At 52.1% G+C, this 17,585-nt stretch overlaps 5 protein-coding genes across 5 annotated transcripts; 2 read left to right on the top strand and 3 right to left on the bottom strand.

Moving 5' to 3' along the window:
• Window positions 1–263: 263 nt before the first annotated feature.
• On the bottom strand, window positions 264–1,622 carry Z520_10974 (uncharacterized protein; the record flags this gene model as incomplete). The annotated part of the gene is made up of 3 exons (XM_016781465.1): window positions 264–1,179; window positions 1,230–1,309; window positions 1,377–1,622. 3 exons carry the CDS (start codon window positions 1,620–1,622, stop codon window positions 264–266), a joined length of 1,242 nt encoding a protein of 413 aa, XP_016627454.1.
• Window positions 1,623–5,094: 3,472 nt separating this feature from the next.
• On the bottom strand, window positions 5,095–5,644 carry Z520_10975 (uncharacterized protein; the record flags this gene model as incomplete). The annotated part of the gene is made up of 3 exons (XM_016781466.1): window positions 5,095–5,261; window positions 5,331–5,537; window positions 5,605–5,644. 3 exons carry the CDS (start codon window positions 5,642–5,644, stop codon window positions 5,095–5,097), a joined length of 414 nt encoding a protein of 137 aa, XP_016627455.1.
• Window positions 5,645–7,924: 2,280 nt separating this feature from the next.
• Window positions 7,925–12,541, top strand: Z520_10976 (uncharacterized protein; the record flags this gene model as incomplete). The annotated part of the gene is made up of 1 exon (XM_016781467.1): window positions 7,925–12,541. The coding sequence occupies one exon, from the start codon at window positions 7,925–7,927 to the stop codon at window positions 12,539–12,541; it is 4,617 nt and encodes a 1,538-aa protein (XP_016627456.1).
• A 799-nt stretch (window positions 12,542–13,340) lies between these two features.
• On the top strand, window positions 13,341–14,825 carry Z520_10977 (uncharacterized protein; the record flags this gene model as incomplete). Its single annotated transcript, XM_016781468.1, has 4 exons — window positions 13,341–13,346; window positions 13,428–13,485; window positions 13,585–14,487; window positions 14,620–14,825. 4 exons carry the CDS (start codon window positions 13,341–13,343, stop codon window positions 14,823–14,825), a joined length of 1,173 nt encoding a protein of 390 aa, XP_016627457.1.
• Window positions 14,826–16,715: 1,890 nt separating this feature from the next.
• Window positions 16,716–17,396, bottom strand: Z520_10978 (uncharacterized protein; the record flags this gene model as incomplete). Its single annotated transcript, XM_016781469.1, has 1 exon — window positions 16,716–17,396. One exon carries the CDS (start codon window positions 17,394–17,396, stop codon window positions 16,716–16,718), a length of 681 nt encoding a protein of 226 aa, XP_016627458.1.
• Window positions 17,397–17,585: the final 189 nt, after the last annotated feature.

Here is a 17,585-nt window from a genome sequence, read left to right on the forward strand (position 1 = left end):
CTCAACGAGACGAGCAGATATGATCTAGTCCTGCAGTACCAATAATGAAATGTATTGTGCAATGAACCGGCTGTACGGACGCTATGCACCTTTCTGGTCGAACCATGAAGAGCCTCCCAAAAGCAGCCCAGCAAAATAGGCCGTTGCATAATAAGCTAAGGTTGTTTTGCCCCCGAAGTTGTTCGCCTGCGTTTGCCTCCCTGCTTCTTTCTCGCTGGAGAAGTGCTGCTGCGACCATCACTGTTCTGAGGAGTACTGCTGTCCTACACCGGCTCTTCAGATCCATCTTCTCCTTCGTATTCGCCGTCTCCATTTGCGCCATCGCCATCATCTTCAGCCCTTCTCTTTCCTCTCTGCCCATCCCTACGAATAGGTATTTTGATCCCTTGGTCCGCAAAAATTCTACTCAGATGCGTGGTTTCGACCACCCCAGGGAACTTTTTCGCGCTGAAGACCTTGAACGGCAGCGTGAATGTCGAAGCCAGACAGGGTGCTTCTTGATATAGCTCATTCGAGGTAGGGTCGCTGTCGTCATCATCGTCCATGACGAGCTTCGCCAAGCAAAACAGGGCACACTTGAGTCGAAACCAGCCCTCCGTCCGCACACTCAAGTCCTGGAAGATGAAGTAGAGTCCTACCTCCTTATTCTCATCGTCCAACCTTTGGACACTAGTGTGGCACTGGCCGATGAGGTTCTTGGAAGGTTCACCCCTGACCGGGGTTAGATGTCCCAGGTCTTGCGAAGATCGAGCGGAACGTAGCGGTGCGGCTGACGAAGGGTTTGGCTCATGAGGGGAGGTTCGGCGATGTGAAGGATTGTCGTAGCCATTCTGGTGTTGACCATTGTAATGCATGTCGTTATTGTATGGGTACGATGGATTACGTTGTTCCAAGGAATCGTTGTTGTAGGTAGAAGAGGCAGATGTGGGGGCACTCGTTGGTGTGGACGAGGAGCCGGGATCTCTGGCTCCACGCCAACTTGGGAGATTTGTAACATCATAAGGGCGAAGTTGCTGCACCGAACGCAACCCACCGGTGGCGACTGGAGGATAAGGAGTGGTGATGGTTGACGATATCGAGGGAGATGTTGTGTTGTTTCTGACACAGTTGTCTTCGTGAGTGCCATACACGTCCCACAAATCAACGCCGAGGATAAATTTTGACAGGTCGACGACTTTGCTGTCTTTTGGTCAGCAGGCATATAGAGAAGGGGAAGTTGAACCACTCACCTATAATCGATCTCTTTATGGGTCTCTGGATCAAAGATGTGGAGCTTGGCAATAAGAGGCGGCGTGATAGGACGGCGATCCTGTAAACACGAGGGAAAGGGTCAGCCTCCACTGATATCAATACACCGCCAGGTACTTGATAATCACCTTGTCCCCAAACCCACACATGCGAGCACGTTTGGGCTGTTGAATGATCTCTACTGCGAACCCATATTTTCCCCAGATCCTGGAAATTGGTGGAATTTCTGGTAGGCCATAGAACGATTCGTCATCCGCAGTGCTACTGTGGCTGGGACTTGCAGGCGGCATATTGCTGCTACCGCCATTGCTGTTGCTGTTCGTCGCGGTATGCATGTTGTTGTTTGTCAGGGGGAGCTTGTTGTTTGCCGCCATCTGATTTGCCGAGTGATATGGAGTATAGGGTGCTATCGAGGGAATCTGCAGAGGTGCAGGTGCTGGAGCAGGATGCTGGAGCAGATGAGGATGAGCTCTCGGAGGAGCAAACTTATGCTGATCGGTTGGATACATAGTCCAAAGAGTTGGTGGAAGAGTTGTTGAAGGATGCAAGGAAAAGTGGCTGAGAGAGACCTCTATATATGCAAATCCCAAATGGGGCGAGAGCGATCCGCGCGTGGCAAGGTGGTTCTGTCCAAATCGAACCTTCCAAAACAATGACGGTATTCCAGTAAAGACAGGAGCGAGGGAGGCTCAAGAAAATTCAGACTCAAGAAGCCAGCGGCAACTGATTCTTCCAGCTCTCTGGATCCTCAATACAAGAAAACTGTCTCAGGGTTTTCAAAACTCTAACACTCGATCCATTCCCCGAGCTCTAAACACTCATCCAGGTACCTCAAAGACTGAAACCCAAACAGGACGTCTGACTGAGGTAGGACGAAAAGATGGAGGCGTCGCTAATCAGGCAAAAGTGTTGAGGTGACACAGAATGGCCGGAAGACGAGGCCGCTTCAGGTGTACAGATATCGACCGTCGAGGGACTCGAGGTGGAGCACGACCAACCCGTGACCTTGAGGTTTTGCTAATCCTCAGGTTTTGGCGGTTGACTCCAGCGTCGAAGAACTCGGTTGCAGAGGATGACAGTCAGTCCCGGTAGTGGTGAGACTGATCCTGTTCACCTCACTGTCCAACGCGACCGGCCGTGTCAGACGGCCAGATGAGAGATATTGCTGACAAGAGAAAACTCTTGGTGCAGCGAAGAGCGTTTGCAGATCCAAAGAATGGACTGCGGCTTAGTGACTGGGCGAAGGTGGTTTTGCTGGCAGTCTTGTTATCGTGGCGGCAGTTCAAGACTCGGAACGTCTTGGTATAAGATTTTGCTCCCCCAAAGTACGATAAGAGAATTTTCGATCGGTGGGAGATCAAGCCAGTTGTAACAAAGCATGAACAACAAACTCTTTGAGTCAGTGGCACAGCAGATTTTCTCTTGGGTCGTTTAGATGAAATGTCGAGGCAAAGGTTCATGCCATGGCGTAGTTGTGGTAGAATTTGAGATACCGATGATATAACCGGGTGGTGATCAGTGGTGACGGATGGCACATCTGGTAGCTGAAGTCAAGAGATGTGAACCAGGAATCAGACAGGGGATTGATAGAGGACTGTCGAGTCAAGAGCCAGATTGATAAACAGGCCCAAGTGCTCGATACGGAGGACAGATGTCAGATGTCAGAGGTCAAGGCGAGCCGGGTTGGAGACTCAAGGTGAGAGTTCGAGACAAGAATACATTCTAGTCAAAGAAAGACGCGCACTAGACTATCAGTCTTGGGTTTCTCCAAGATCATACAGACCGAGAAATTGCACTGTATACTGGATGGGCTCGGTCGTGATACCATAGAAAAGGCCCGCAAGCAAGAGGCAGGAGGATCAGATCACGAACGCAACCCTCACTTGGACGCAAATCCCCCCAGGGCCTTTTCCTTCGGCTAAGGTGGTAACTAACTGGAGGAAGAGGCGAATGGGGGAACAACAGTGGGTATGTGTTTTAGGACCGTAAGAAAAGGTCAAGCATTCGGTCTTTCGGACGAGCTGGCAGCCGTAGGGGCGACCGGGGGGGAGAAAGAAAAGCGACGCTGAGGCGAGGATCGGTCGCCTTAGTTGCAGTCACCAAGTCACCAAGAGAGTTTCTTTCAACACTGCGGGCGAGTGTCTGGCCACGCCACCGACCCCAAGGAAAAACAAAACACGACGAGGCGCCGGGTGGAAAAGAAACAACACACCGCACACACTGCTCGGTAAATACCGAGTACCTCGTACGCACCTCCAACTGTTCCTCCAGGCCCAAGCCGTCGGATCAGTCTGAGATCGACCTATCGCTTGAAGCATGAACACAACTTGGTTTCAACGTTTGGACAGCACACAGCGAATGGCCCGGGGCCTCCCAACAGAGCAGGCGGATGAGCATCCGACAGGCTTACTAGCACTTAGCTACAGTAGCTGGCCCTTGACTCTTGACGCTACCTGCTTAACCCAAAGGTACGAGTTGTAGGTACCTATCTAGGTAGGTAGGGTTTATCCACCGCCCCTGGCATGATCACCGTCCCGCTACAAGCACCTGCACTCTGCTTCCATCTGCTTTGACTCTTTGGATGGCGCTGAGAGTTGTTATTATTATTGCTGGGAGGTGGCTGCTGGTGCTCCTCCTGCAGCCTGAGGCGAGTCCTTTCTCTACCTAGGTAGGTCTCTCTACCTACATGTACCTACCTAGGTAGGTACACGTACTCCGCAGAGCATGCAAACTGCCCGCTGATTCGGTATCCTCATGATTGAAACCACAGAGCAGCTTGCCTCTCTCCGGAGTGGTCCATTAGCCCCCTTCCCCTCTCTTCTCCCCCCTCTTCAGTAGTCGCTTTGACCTCCGGGGCTCGCGGCAAACGCACCAAGTCGTCGATCTTGCGCATCTGCCGCAATTTAGTCCCAATTAAATTCCCCTCTCCTCACCCCCCAAAAGCTACAGCCCCGTATTTGTAGGTATCTTACAAAAATAGTTATAGTTTGCGTTACATATCAAAAGTCGAAGGGAAGATTGAAAGGATGGGATAATGGACAAGGAATCAAAAAAACGCCTTGCTCCACCAACGCCAGCCGTAGCTTTCTGCCTACTGCGAGCCACTGTCAACACGCTTCCACACCCACCCCTTCTAGATTGTTGTTCAAACGACTGCTACGATGCTCGGTATGAGGTCGGTGGCTGATGCCCCGTGTGACACGTCACATTTTGGGTGGATTGCCTGTTTGGCAACCTAATTAGAATTCAAGCGTCAAAAGCCCGCACAGGAAAAAGGGCCACGAGGTTGACATGGCTCCAACATTTCGGCGCTGTGTAACCTATGGAATTCGGAATTCGTGCGCGCTACGGCGTGTTCTGTTGTGTTCGTTGGCAGCTGGCCGGTTTGTTGATCTACGGACACTCCATTGTTTTGGCCACCAGTGCCGGTCCCGACTTTCCTCTTTGAATAGATAGCTACTCGTAAGTGACGCGCAGTAGTAAGGCGCCGGGGACGGCTTGAGTCAAGAGTTGCCTTTTCAATGGTACCGCGTTCCCAAATTCATTCGCCTCTTGCATAACACCTACAGGACTGATACCGAAGTCGGAACCAATCAATATTCGCGCGGCATTCGACTCCGCCTCGCGGCGTAGCTCTGGCTTGGTCTATCTGCGAACAGGATGACTGGACGGGGAAGACCAAGGACGCATCCTCAAAATCCTCATCACAGCCAGCAAAGTGGCTCCGATGACCGTCCATGTCCAGCAGGCAATAACACACAGCGAATCAGTCTTGGCGGTGTCAAAATTGCACTAGAATTCTTATCTGGACGGGGCAGGATTTTGGGCATCCTCGTTCCTTCTTGGTCACTTGTCGCCGTGATGCTTGCCTGTCAGCGTGTCCTTTGTCTTGTCTGCTAGTGATCGGATAGTGCCCCTTTCTTTGTTGAAGGATTCGGACCGCACTTTTTCATTGTGTGCTCGAGCCTCGCGCTGTTCATCTTCAGTGGGCTTGTACAGGTTGGCGGCACCGCCTGTGGATCAAATTTTAGCTGGACACAATTCCACTCAAGGTTTGTCTTGCATAGTTTTGTCGTGCATACCTCTGCCGGTGTGATGGACACCTTCCGGAATTGTAATTACAGGGACATCGACATCTTGAGCACGGCGAGCTTCTTCTGGGCGGTCAGGGTCATTCTTGGCCATGTTGCCAGTTCCACCTCGCCCGGTGGTATACGTCTTGGACTTCAGCGAAGGAGTAGTCTGGGGCTCAAAAGCAGGCGACTTGCTGTCTTTGGTGGTGACGTTGCCTGATGGACATGTCAGGAAAGAGTGGCTCGCAAAAGCAAACTGCTAGCTGCTGGAGCATGTACTGACCGGCGCCACCACGCCCATAGGTGACTGTTGGGTTGGTCATGCTGCCTTTCTGCCGCAACAAAATCAAATCCAACCACTCAGGCCTTTTAAAAAGACGCGGAGTCTTCTCGCAGGATCGAGTTGGTTTTCAGCGCCAAATTGTAGACTGTGGAACTGCTACGAAGCCCAATCAAGGGGCGCAAGGGGCGGAAAGGACTTTAGAGGAGAAAACGCGGGTATGGAAACAGAAACCAGAGCCTGAGAATGTAGAGTATATTGAGGCGGCGAAATTTGAGATGGAAGGGTTGGAGAAGTGAAGAAAACTACAAGGAGTGATTTCTCTTTCGTGGCTTTCCTATACTGGCTTGCATCATGACGGCTTCGGATGACCAAAAATCTTCAGGTGACACACGTGCAGTGAGAAAAAAAAGAAGCCTTGTTAAATAGGACGGTTAAAGCTGAGCGAAGGAGGAGAACCAAAACTAGACGTAACAGAAACAGCCTCATTGAATGGAAGTTGGAGGCTAAGAAGGCTGGGCATTGATTCAACGCTCTTGTCCTTCCCCTCGCTATTTGAGGGGTTCAAGTCTTCATGTTTCGGCTGATTCGAGCCTGTCTTCCCTGTTCAAAACCATTGCTTGAAGACCTTCCGAGTTTGTAAGTATGCGCCCACGTTTGGCGCTCATATTTCCAGGTACGCTGCTCCTCAGGCGGCGGCAGCAGCAGCAGCGGGAAATTCAAACCCAGAGCCAAACCAATGCAAAGACAACAGGCTGTCACCACGTTCCCCAGAGTCCCATCGATCTGCAAGTTACCTAGGTATGATGTAGATTCCCGCTGCTCCAAATCCTACGTCTCCGCGCCCGCACTCGCTAGCTAGGGGAAGAAAAGGTAAGGTCTCCTTCAAGCGTCAATATCTCTCTTGCGTCGATCGTGACACCCACCAATTGTCAGATTGTCCATGAGTTTCCAGCCAAGAGAAAAACAATCCCCTCTGGAAAGGTGCGAAAGAGGACTGCCTCCACCCCAGTTCCACTAGCTAGGTCCACAGCGCAAGATGCTTGTCCACACATGACCAAGAAGGGGCAAAACGTTGAAATTTTCTGGACTAGCAAGAAACCCCTACCAAGTCCCAATGCTGGTCAGAGGTGTTGGTCATTGGCCGCAGACCTCACCGGATGTTATTGCCAGGGCGCCGGGCACTCAGAGGTCGCTGTCGTTGACACCGCATACGCCATGGCGTCTTGTTCCCCTGGCCCTCAGGATCCTTTCAATGGTTGGCAAGATCATCGTTTTTCAAAGACACCCAGAGAACGAATGATCCATGGTGTCGGCTCTGTGGATGTGCAAGTGGTTCTACATGTTATCGTGGACGTCTGCCGTGCCCTAGAATTGATGGTTGAGTTGGACAACAGTATCTAGTTGAGGCGGTCAAGAGTTGGCTTGACCGACTCCGTTCGGTTGATCGACTGGGACTCCGGTACCCGGTCCCCGCCAGTCCTGACCTGAGCCTGAGCGCGAGAGATCTGTGAGAAAGCGAATGCAAGCGCGTACTCGGTACCTCCAACCTGGTCCCGCGTTCCGCAGCTCTGGCACTCGTGGTGCCCGGAGCCAGCCACTGACGCCACTTGGGTGCCACTGGAATGAGCAATGAATCAGACAAATTGATCTCGAGCCTTGGACGGACCTCCCGCTTAACGATAAGCACCCGCTACTAGGCGTCATTTAGGCGTGGTCCCGCCCAGAAAATCCTGCTTTGCTTCCCCACTGTTCGCCCGGTATAGGCTGGCATTTTCTCCGTTGGACCTGAGAGTGGGATGCAGGAACGGGCCTGAGTTTTGGACTTTTCCATCTCAAATCACCCATTCACCACCTGGACACTTGATCCACCACTCAGCAGAGCCCAAAGAGACACTTGGTCAACATAGTACAAGGTACACCAGCATGGGGACAAACGTGGCTTCCTGGTGCGCGGGGGTTGAGTGGCTGCTGCTCCTGCTCCCGCTTTCTGCTTTCTGCTTTCTGCTTAGCACTGTCCTCATTATGGAATAATAATGACCTGAGCTCTACACACCACTGTTGCAATATTTCTTCCTCATCACCCGCCCTTCGGTGAGCGACCATTCCCTTCACAGTTCCTCATCCTCATACCTTGTATTGATACAACAAGTCTGTCTCTCGAGCAACTATCTTTCCACCAGGATTGTTACAAGCCTGCGCCTCCATTTCCTGCAGCGTTCAGCTTCGCCGGTCCAGCAGTAGTCTCCAGACAATGCTTTGAAAGAGCCACGCAAGAGCACACATCCTGAAGTACGCTTCAGGCCGTCATTGAGCAGGCAACATGCCTCCCAAAACTCGTCAGAGCACCCGCCAAGTCTATCTTCTCCCACTCACCGATGCTGGGGCTCCGGATGTTCCCAATGAGTACATTTACTTGCCTGCGCCGACCGAGCCTGCGTACTACCTGAGATTTGCTATTGAGGGGACTAGCTCGATATGCCGTCAGGGAAGTCTCTGGGTCAACTTCCCCTTGAAAGGTCAACCGTTCGATCGTAAGCGGTACCACGAATTCAAGCTGCACCCAGATTTCAATCGGACTCTTGAGATCGACATTCCCATCACTTCCGCCGGCGCATTCTCGTTTTACACTACCTACAGCCCTTTGCCCGAGTTTTCTACCTCCGATGTCGAGCCTCCTAAACCTACCCGTACTCCTACCTACTATGTCGACATTGAGCCGAGTCTGCGCCTTGGTGGGAGCTGCTTGCCCCTCGATGCTCTGGGCATCTTCTCGGTCGTCTCCAAATTCATGGGTGACTACCCTGGAGACTGGAACAAGCATTTGAGGGGGATCAGTGCAAGAGGCTACAATATGGTCCACTTTACGCCACTGCAGCAAAGAGGAGAGTCAAACTCGCCATACAGCTTGTACGATCAGCTGGCTTTTGACACGGAACTTTTTCCCGGCGGTGAAAAGGATCTGGCACGAATGGTCAAGTCCATGGAAGAGGAACACGAACTATTGGGTCTGACTGATGTTGTCTTCAACCATACCGCGAACAATAGCAAATGGCTCGAAGAACACCCTGAAGCAGGGTACAATGTGGAAACTGCTCCTTGGTTGGAATCTGCGCTTGAGGTTGACAATGCTCTGCTCGAGTATAGCGACAAGCTCAAGTCCCTCGGTCTCCCAACTGTCTTCAACAGTGACCAAGATCTGGACACGGTCGTTGCGGGCATAAGAGAGCATGTTATCGCCAAGATCCGGCTGTGGGAATACTTTGTTTGCGATGTCGAGTCAGACACTGAGGCCGTGGTCAACGCATGGAAGAAAGGCGCTGTCAAACTACCTCCCGAAGGCTTTGAGAGTGCCATTGGCGGTGGTGTCGACTCTTTCAGATCGTGGTCTCTTGCCCAGAAAGCGGCATTCATTCTTGATAAAGGTATGCTGGATAGTCTACGCGTCGATGGTCAGTACTCGCGTCTTCGGATCGATGGGCGATATTCGCGCAAAGTTGACCCTGGGATTGGAGCTGCTATCCTTACGGCTTCTTTCGGTCGGTACGAAGATGGAGCGGACACTAAGCCAGCAGAGGAAGAGACCAAGGCAATCATAAACGAGCTCAATCTTCCTTTCTACAAAGAGTTTGATGCGGACTGCGCTGCAATCCTCGAACAGACTAGAGGAAGACTGCAATATACGAGAATGGACTCGCATGGCCCAAGGCTTGGGCCCATCACCAAGGAGAATCCTCTGATTGAGACATATTTCGCTCGGCTACCGCAGAATGAGACGACAGCGAAACATGACCCAAAGGCACTGTTCCTGGCGGTCAATGGGTGGATTTGGGCGGCCGATGCCATGAAAGACAATGCAGGCCCTGACTGGAGGCCATATCTAAGGAGAGAACTCATTCCATGGAGTGACTGTGTCAAACTGAGATATGGCAAAGGCCCTGAAGATAACCCTTATCTATGGGACCATATGACAAAGTACGTCCGGTTGATGGCCAAATACTTCACCGCGTTTCGAATCGACAATTGCCACTCTACACCAATCCATGTCGCCGAATACCTTCTGGACGAGGCGCGAAAAGTACAGCCGAATTTGGCAGTGTTTGCTGAGCTGTTTACTGGCAATGAAGCAATGGATTACGTGTTTGTCAAACGGCTTGGACTTAGTGCCTTGATTCGCGAAGCTATGCAAGCTTGGAGCACGCAAGAACTGAGCAGGGTCGTGCATCGGCACTGCGGCCGACCGATTGGCAGCTTCGAACTCAATGTTCCGTCGAGGTTGGGAAACAAACCCGAGAACGCGGTGGTTAATGGGGCTGGTCCCCAAACCCGAGAGGTAGTCAAGCATATCAGAGAATCGCCGGTACATGCTCTGTTCATGGATTGTACTCATGACAACGAAATGCCCGCTCAAAAGAGAGATGCCAGAGATACGTTACCCACGGCTGCGCTTGTGAATATGTGTGGCTGTGCAACGGGCAGCGTTATGGGTTTCGATGAGATCTACCCGAAGCTTGTCGATCTTGTACACGAGGGTCGTAAATACGCATCAATCAGCTCTGAGGGTGAAGTCCACACCGGTGCCGGCGAAGGAGGGATAGCTGGCGTCAAGAAGCTCATGAATCATATCCACACCATGATGGGCAAGGATGGCTACGATGAGACCTTCCTTCACCATGAGGGTGAGCTCATCACCCTCCACAGAGTACATCCGGATTCGCGAAAAGGGTATTTCCTCATTGCTCATACTGCTTTCCCTGGCTTCGGTAATGGAAATGGCGGCCTGAGCCCTGTACACCTCGCTGGAACCAAAGTCCGCCCACTCGGTGCATGGGTGCTGGAGGTTGACCAAAGCGAGCAGGCTAAAAAAGAGGCGCTAGGCGACAAAGAATATCTTGTTGGTCTACCGTCTCGTGTGAGAAACATCAAGGGGAGCACAATTCACACCGAAAATGGCGACACCACCATCACCATTGCCGACTTTTTCCCGCCGGGCTCGATTGCACTTTTCGAGACTTGGGTCCCTTCTGCCGAGCACTCTCTTGGCCTTGGAACCTTCATCTCCAGCGGCACGGATGAGGCGTTCGGCGAGCTCGATCTCATCGATCTCAACTTTGTTCTCTATCGATGCGACGCTGAGGAACGGGATACTAGCGACGGGCAAGACGGGGTCTACAATATCCCCAACTATGGTCCGTTGGTATATGCAGGTCTTCAGGGCTGGTGGAGCGTCATGGAGCCGATTGTTCGACGTAATGATCTGGGCCACCCGCTGTGCAACCATCTTCGTCAAGGGCAGTGGGCTCTGGATTTCTTGGTTGGACGGATGGAGAGAATAGCCAAGAGAGAAGATTATACTCGACTACAAAAGCCTGCACAATGGCTGAAAGAACGGTTTGACGCAGTCCGAGTCATTCCGAGCTTCCTTCTGCCGCGTTATTTTGCCCTCATCCTCCAGACAGCGTACGACGCAGCATTCAAGAGAGCCATTGAGCTGATGAGCCCGAACATCCAACACGGTCAAAACTTCCTGCAAGGCCTAGCCGCGGTGAGCATCCAACAAACAGGGTATGTCAAGTCTGCATCATTGTGGCCAGACAAGACTGTACCGTCACTTGCTGCTGGATTGCCTCACTTTTCAGTATCGTGGGCTAGATGCTGGGGCCGGGATGTCTTCATCTCTCTGCGAGGTCTATTTTTGTGTACCGGTCGCTTTGCAGAAGCCAAGGAGCATATTAAAGCCTTTGGAAGTGTGTTGAAACATGGCCTGATACCCAACCTGTTGAGCAGCGGGGCTGCCCCAAGGTACAACTCGCGAGACTCGCCGTGGTTCTTTTTGCAGAACATTCAAGACTATACCAAGATTGTGCCCGATGGTCTGTCTATTCTGCAGGAGAAAGTTCGTCGTCGATTCCTTCCGTACGATGACACATGGTTTCCTTGGGACGACCCGCGAGCCTTTTCAAAAGAATCCACCGTCCAAGAGATCATCCAAGAGATCCTGCAACGGCATGCATCCGGCCTGTCTTTCCGAGAACACAATGCTGGGCCTCAACTGGACATGCAAATGAAACCGGAAGGATTTCAGATCGATGTCCATGTCGACTGGAATACCGGCATCATTTTCGGAGGTAGCCAGTTCAACTGCGGAACGTGGATGGACAAAATGGGTGAAAGTGAACGAGCTGGCAGCAAAGGAGTTCCTGGCACACCGCGAGACGGGGCTGCCGTTGAAATCACAGGGCTTCTATACAGTGCGCTGAAATGGGTTGCCCAGCTCCACAAGGCAGGGAACTATCAATGGTCAGGTGTGGAAACTGACTCGGGCGAGAAGATCTCCTTCGAAGAGTGGGCTGACCGGATCAAAGCCAACTTCGAAAAATGTTACTGGATTCCGGTGGATCCCAAGGATGATATTGACGACGATGTGGATCCCAAGATTATCAATCGGAGGGGAATCTATAAAGATCTCTACAAGTCTGGAAAGGAGTACGAGGATTACCAGTTGCGACCGAACTTCCCGATCGCGATGGTGGTCGCACCGGATCTCTTCACCCCAGAACGAGCACTACACGCGTTGAAAGTGGCAGATGATGTCCTTCGTGGGCCCACGGGGATGGCGACACTGGATCCGTCTGACTTGAACTACCGGCCCTACTACAACAACTCCGAAGACTCGACGGACTTTGCAACGTCTAAAGGGAGGAATTACCATCAGGGCCCGGAATGGTTATGGCCAACAGGCTTTTTCTTGCGCGCATTACTCTACTTTGACCTGAAGCGCCGGGCAGACGCTGCAGGCAGGATGGAGTCCTTCCAGCAGGTCACGAGACGGCTTGCAGGATGCAAGCAAGCGATCAAAGATAGCCCCTGGAAGGGGTTGACAGAATTGACGAACAAGAACGGGTCGTTCTGTGCAGATTCGGTAAGTTTGGCAGCATGAGAAACATGGTGAGAGCAATATGCTAATGTTCTGGACTGTAGTCACCCACTCAAGCATGGTCAGCAGGTTGTCTGATCGATCTGTTCCACGATGCATCGTCCTTGGAACCGGAAACTAACGGATTTTGATGAAGACCACTGGCAACAAAGCGGATTTCGCTTGATGGATAGAAGGAAGGTCAAAGAAGGGGCACGGTGCACCGTCTTGGGACCTGCAAAAAGGCTACCACGTTGAACCCAAAGAATGTAAGAAACCTAGAGCGCGACAGGGGTAGATGGAATATACTGTTAGGAGACAGAGCCGCACGGGGGAAGAAGAAGAGCGTTACCCGTGAAAGACTCGGACTTTTGTATGAGCCAAACATTAATACAAATGTATCTAATACACCACTGCATCTTCGTTTCGTGACGGCGAGGCTGGGCTGCGTGGCTGCTGACAGACGAGAGACGAGAGGCTCGTGGCGTGAAATGGGGCGAAGGCACCCAGCGAGCCAGAAGGGGCCGAGGGGCCTATCGGGGACTTGACAATGGACAGCAATGGACATGCTCTCGATGCGTCATGCAAGGCACAGAATAGGTTCGAGACTCCGAGTCATCGGGCCCCTCAGCTACCGAGGAATTATCACGATAACTTTTTTTTTGAAGACCCTTAGACCGCCTCCGCAGTTTGCTTCCAGGTTCTTTTTATTCCTCCACCAGCCAATTTGTCTTCTCGGACCAGCTCTCTGGTCTTCTGTTCACCAGTATTCTGTCCGTCTCTACACCGCTTCTTAGTATCTGCCCCGCTCACTCACACAAACATGCCTGTAAGTTCTTCGCCTCCTGCAAACTCCAGATCCGCGGGGTCTTCCTGCGACCGAAACTGACTCATCTGATCGCTGCTTCAGTCCTACTACATCACCAACCCCAACGTTGGGAACAAGGAGTCAACCGAAGACTGGCGAAGTGAGTAGCTATTTGTGTTCCCTTCGTTCCACTTTTCCGTCATCCAAGACTCGGCACGATTCGCAGCTCAAGGTCACTGACCAGGATTGCGAGGCACAGTTCGAGGCTACAACCCCCTCACACCCCCAGACCTGCTTCAACATGAGATACCTCAGACCGCCGAGAGCAAATCCACGGTCCTCCAAGGCCGCTCAGACTGTGTCGCCGTTGTCCAAGACACGGATGCCCTCCGCCGCCTCCTCGTGATCATCGGCCCCTGTAGCATCCATGACCCGGTCTCCGCCCTGGAATACTGCGATCGCTTACTCAAGATGAAGGAGAAACACAAAGACGAACTAGTCATTGTGATGAGGTCCTACCTGGAAAAGCCGCGAACGACGGTGGGGTGGAAGGGCCTGATCAACGACCCGGAGATCGACGGCAGTTTCCTGATCAACAAAGGATTGAGGTTGTCCAGGCAGCTATTCGTCGATTTGACATCGAAAGGAATGCCGATAGCCAGTGAGATGCTGGATACGATCTCCCCCCAGTTCCTGGCCGATCTACTATCGATCGGAGCTGTGGGTGCCAGGACGACAGAGAGTCAGTTACACAGGGAACTTGCGTCCGGTCTGAGTTTCCCCGTGGGTTTCAAGAATGGCACGGACGGGACGCTCGGTGTGGCCATCGATGCGATCGGTGCGGTGAAACATCCCCATCATTTCCTGTCAGTGACCAAGCCTGGCGTTGTGGCGATTGTCGGCACCGTGGGCAACGAGGACTGCTTTGTCATTCTGAGGGGCGGAACCACGGGTACGAACTATGATGCCCAATCGATAAAGCACGCCAAAGAGATGCTGCGGAAGAAGGGATTGAGCGAGCGAGTCATGGTGGATTGCAGCCATGGGAACAGCGAGAAGCAGCACAAGAACCAGCCCAAGGTCGCAAAGGCGTTGGCAGACCAGATCGCCTCGGGAGAGGAGGCGATAATGGGGGTTATGATCGAGAGCCACATCAATGAAGGTGAGCATTTTCCCAGTCTAAACCCAGAGAACACTCATAAGGAGGTCCCTTCGTCCTTGCCGACGCGACTATTCCCAAATTCACCTCATAAGGTTTTTCAGCCATGCTGACTTTTGTTCTCTTGTCGTCTAGGAAACCAAAAAGTGCCACCGGAGGGCAAGGCCGGGCTGAAATACGGCGTCTCCATCACCGATGCATGCATAGGATGGGAAGACACCGAGACCGTGCTGGAAACCCTTGCCGACGCCGTCAAACGACGGAGGGAGTTGCTGGGAAAGAAGGAGGTGGTCAATGGAACCGCGGATGCGCAGTCGAATGGTCAGAACGGGCATGCTTGAAGAAATCTTTCTGGTTGACCAGGCGTGCGAAAACAGGAGAGTGCGTGCGAACCTGAGTCAGACTTGTCGGGAAGTTGTCGACACTGCGGACGACCGAAAAAACAAGCGAGATTTCGCAGCAGCAGCAGCCAGCTGAAGCCGCTTCCACAACGCAGAACATGAACAAGCGAATGCAACCTTCTGCAACATTTGCGACGAGAGAGAGACGAGAGGAGATTCCGAAGAATATAGCACGCATGGAAGATGAACTACCTATCGCTACTGGGACGAATTTCATGGGACGGATTTGATACGGAAAGGTTGGATGGATAGATCCGGAACTCTGGGAGCGAAAAGAGGCGTAACAAAAGTCTTTTGCAATACTTTTCAATTCAACTACTAGTAGTAGTAGTGCATTTCATCCAGGTGGATGAATAGCGGTGCATCGTGCATTGGGAACGGCAGAGGAGAGGAGGAGATGATGGGGGAATAAATCTTCTTCTTAGAGAGTTCTTGCAGAAGAAAGAGCCGAGAAAAGAACGAAAAAACAAATCAAAACAAGAAGCTCCGGATGTCTTTCATCGACACGCTTGATCGATGCGATGCGATTCGAAATTGTATCGTCATTTCTCTCCGGGTACGATGCATCTAAGTGCCCAAGTACCCAGTATGGAAGGGACGTACCTACCTACATACCTACCTACATACCTACCTACCTACCTAACTAGGTACGCTTGATCCCATATCATGTCCGCACAACGCAAATTGTCCCAGACTCGAAAAAGAAATAAAGCGTGAACGAAGACAAGAGGAGAAATAGAGAAGCGGGAAGGGCAAGAGAAGAGTAGATATCAATTGAAGTGAAGTCAAATCTTGATTTCTGCAATGTTATTTCCAACCAAAGCAGCGCCAAAGGTCCCAAGTTGGATGGAATCTGGATGGTAGACCTCAGCAAGCTGCTCTTTCATTTTCGAATTTCGAAGAAAGGGGGGGTCAACAGGGATTCCGTATCTGAGTATGTCTGCCTGCCTGTCTGACTTTGCGTATGTGTGCACAGAGTAATCCGCCCTGGAATATACATACTTTTCTGGAGGAGGGAGGGTAGGGCATTAGGGCAGGAAACACGGGGAATGTTGTTGTTGTTATTCGGTGGATATATAAGCTGAGAGCCGTAGGTCGGGGGGTTTTGAAGACGAAAAGACCAGCCCCAAGAATAAAACATAATAGAAGCTCTCGCGCGCCGTCGTCGACGTCCGTCTGTCTCTGACGAGACGAGTTCCTCCATCCCCCCGTGCAGTGGAAAGAAGGGATGGACCTCGAAACGAGAAGACATGGGTCGAAGAACCATGAAGACGCCTGTCTATTGCAATACTGCGGCTCGGCAAATGAGTGTGGGATGTGTGCCATTGTCTTGTGAGTCCTTCTGGACTGCTATGCCGGCAAAGCGAGAGAGCATGTTGCTGCAGACTAGACTATGGCGCAGTTAGGGGGGCCGAGCCGGGAAGAAGTGAAAGGTTCGTAAAGTAAGGTCCATGTTTGGAGCGAGTGAAGAAAAAAAAAGAAACAGGAGCGTCGGATATCACGACGGGCGAAAATATAGAGGCCGTCTGCCCCAGAATGAGGTCTTTTCGATGCTGGGTTGGAAAGCAATGCTGGAAGGTAAAGTGGATTTCGTGCGCCGCTGATGGAAATAATGAAAGGCCTTTCATTTCTCGTTGCTGTAAGAGGTTTGAAGTTTTGTATAAAGAGGCAGGGTTGGGTGCGTCTATCGACTTGGAAGCATACGCCAGCGTTCGTTCTCCTAGACAGTCGACCGGACCGCTGTCCCTTTTGCCAGCGTGAAGAGTGGCGGATATGTCGAGTCAATCGCCAGCAACTTCTCACAGCTGCGCCGCTGAGATCCCAGCGCTTTTATGCCTCGTCATCAGCCATGGGTCCCTTGCCGCGATTCTGTCCCCATTGCTTCCACTGAGCACTTGCTCCCGTGACTTGAGGACGTTTGCCTTGCTCGTCGAAGTGGTCCATGCCCATCCACTTGCCACTTGCATGCTGCGTGTGAGAGGCTCCCGGAGCACCAGCAGTGGCAGTCGCGGCGTCAGGATCGCGCTTCTTAAACTCCTTGGGTTCCAGATCCTGCTCCTTGACGTTCGCAAGCGGCCGGACGTCCGGGTTGCCCACCACGATGTTCATAAACTTGCCAGTGTCGCCTTGTTGCTGCCACCAGTGAAACTTGGTGGCCTGAATGGCTCGGCGGGCGATTTGCTGGACTTCCGGGTCCGGGTGGTCGAATAAGGGGCTCAGGTCGACGGAGTCACTGTCGTCGTCTTCTCCTGGCATGGGTCCATGTTGACCCTTGCCCATGCCTTTCCACTTGTGTTCGCCATGGCCTTCACCGCTGTGTGAGCCGTGGATTTGGCCTTGTGAGTCGCGCTTCTCCACGTCTGCATCCTCGACGTAGTAAATGGGAGTATCGGCAGGAGGGGATTGGCTCGCAGCGACAGATCCGTCGTTGGCTTGAGGCGAAGGGAGGGCGCCAACTTGAGCCAAAGTGAAGGCAAGTACAGCTGCCGCTGTAGTCGACGTGAACTTCATGTCAAAATAGATTGGTACAATTGGTTTGGTGAAGGAATGTTTTTCGGGTCTATGGTTTGTATGGGACATGGAACCAGCCGCGAATCCATACTTGTACCTTATAATGTGCCTCGGACAGCGCAACCAGTTCTTTGAGACATCTGAGATAAAGAACAACAGGCATTGAACATGCTGGAGCAGGCGACTACA

Source organism: Fonsecaea multimorphosa (assembly GCF_000836435.1).
Source record: "Fonsecaea multimorphosa CBS 102226 unplaced genomic scaffold supercont1.34, whole genome shotgun sequence".
In the NCBI taxonomy this organism is placed as follows: domain Eukaryota; kingdom Fungi; phylum Ascomycota; class Eurotiomycetes; order Chaetothyriales; family Herpotrichiellaceae; genus Fonsecaea; species Fonsecaea multimorphosa.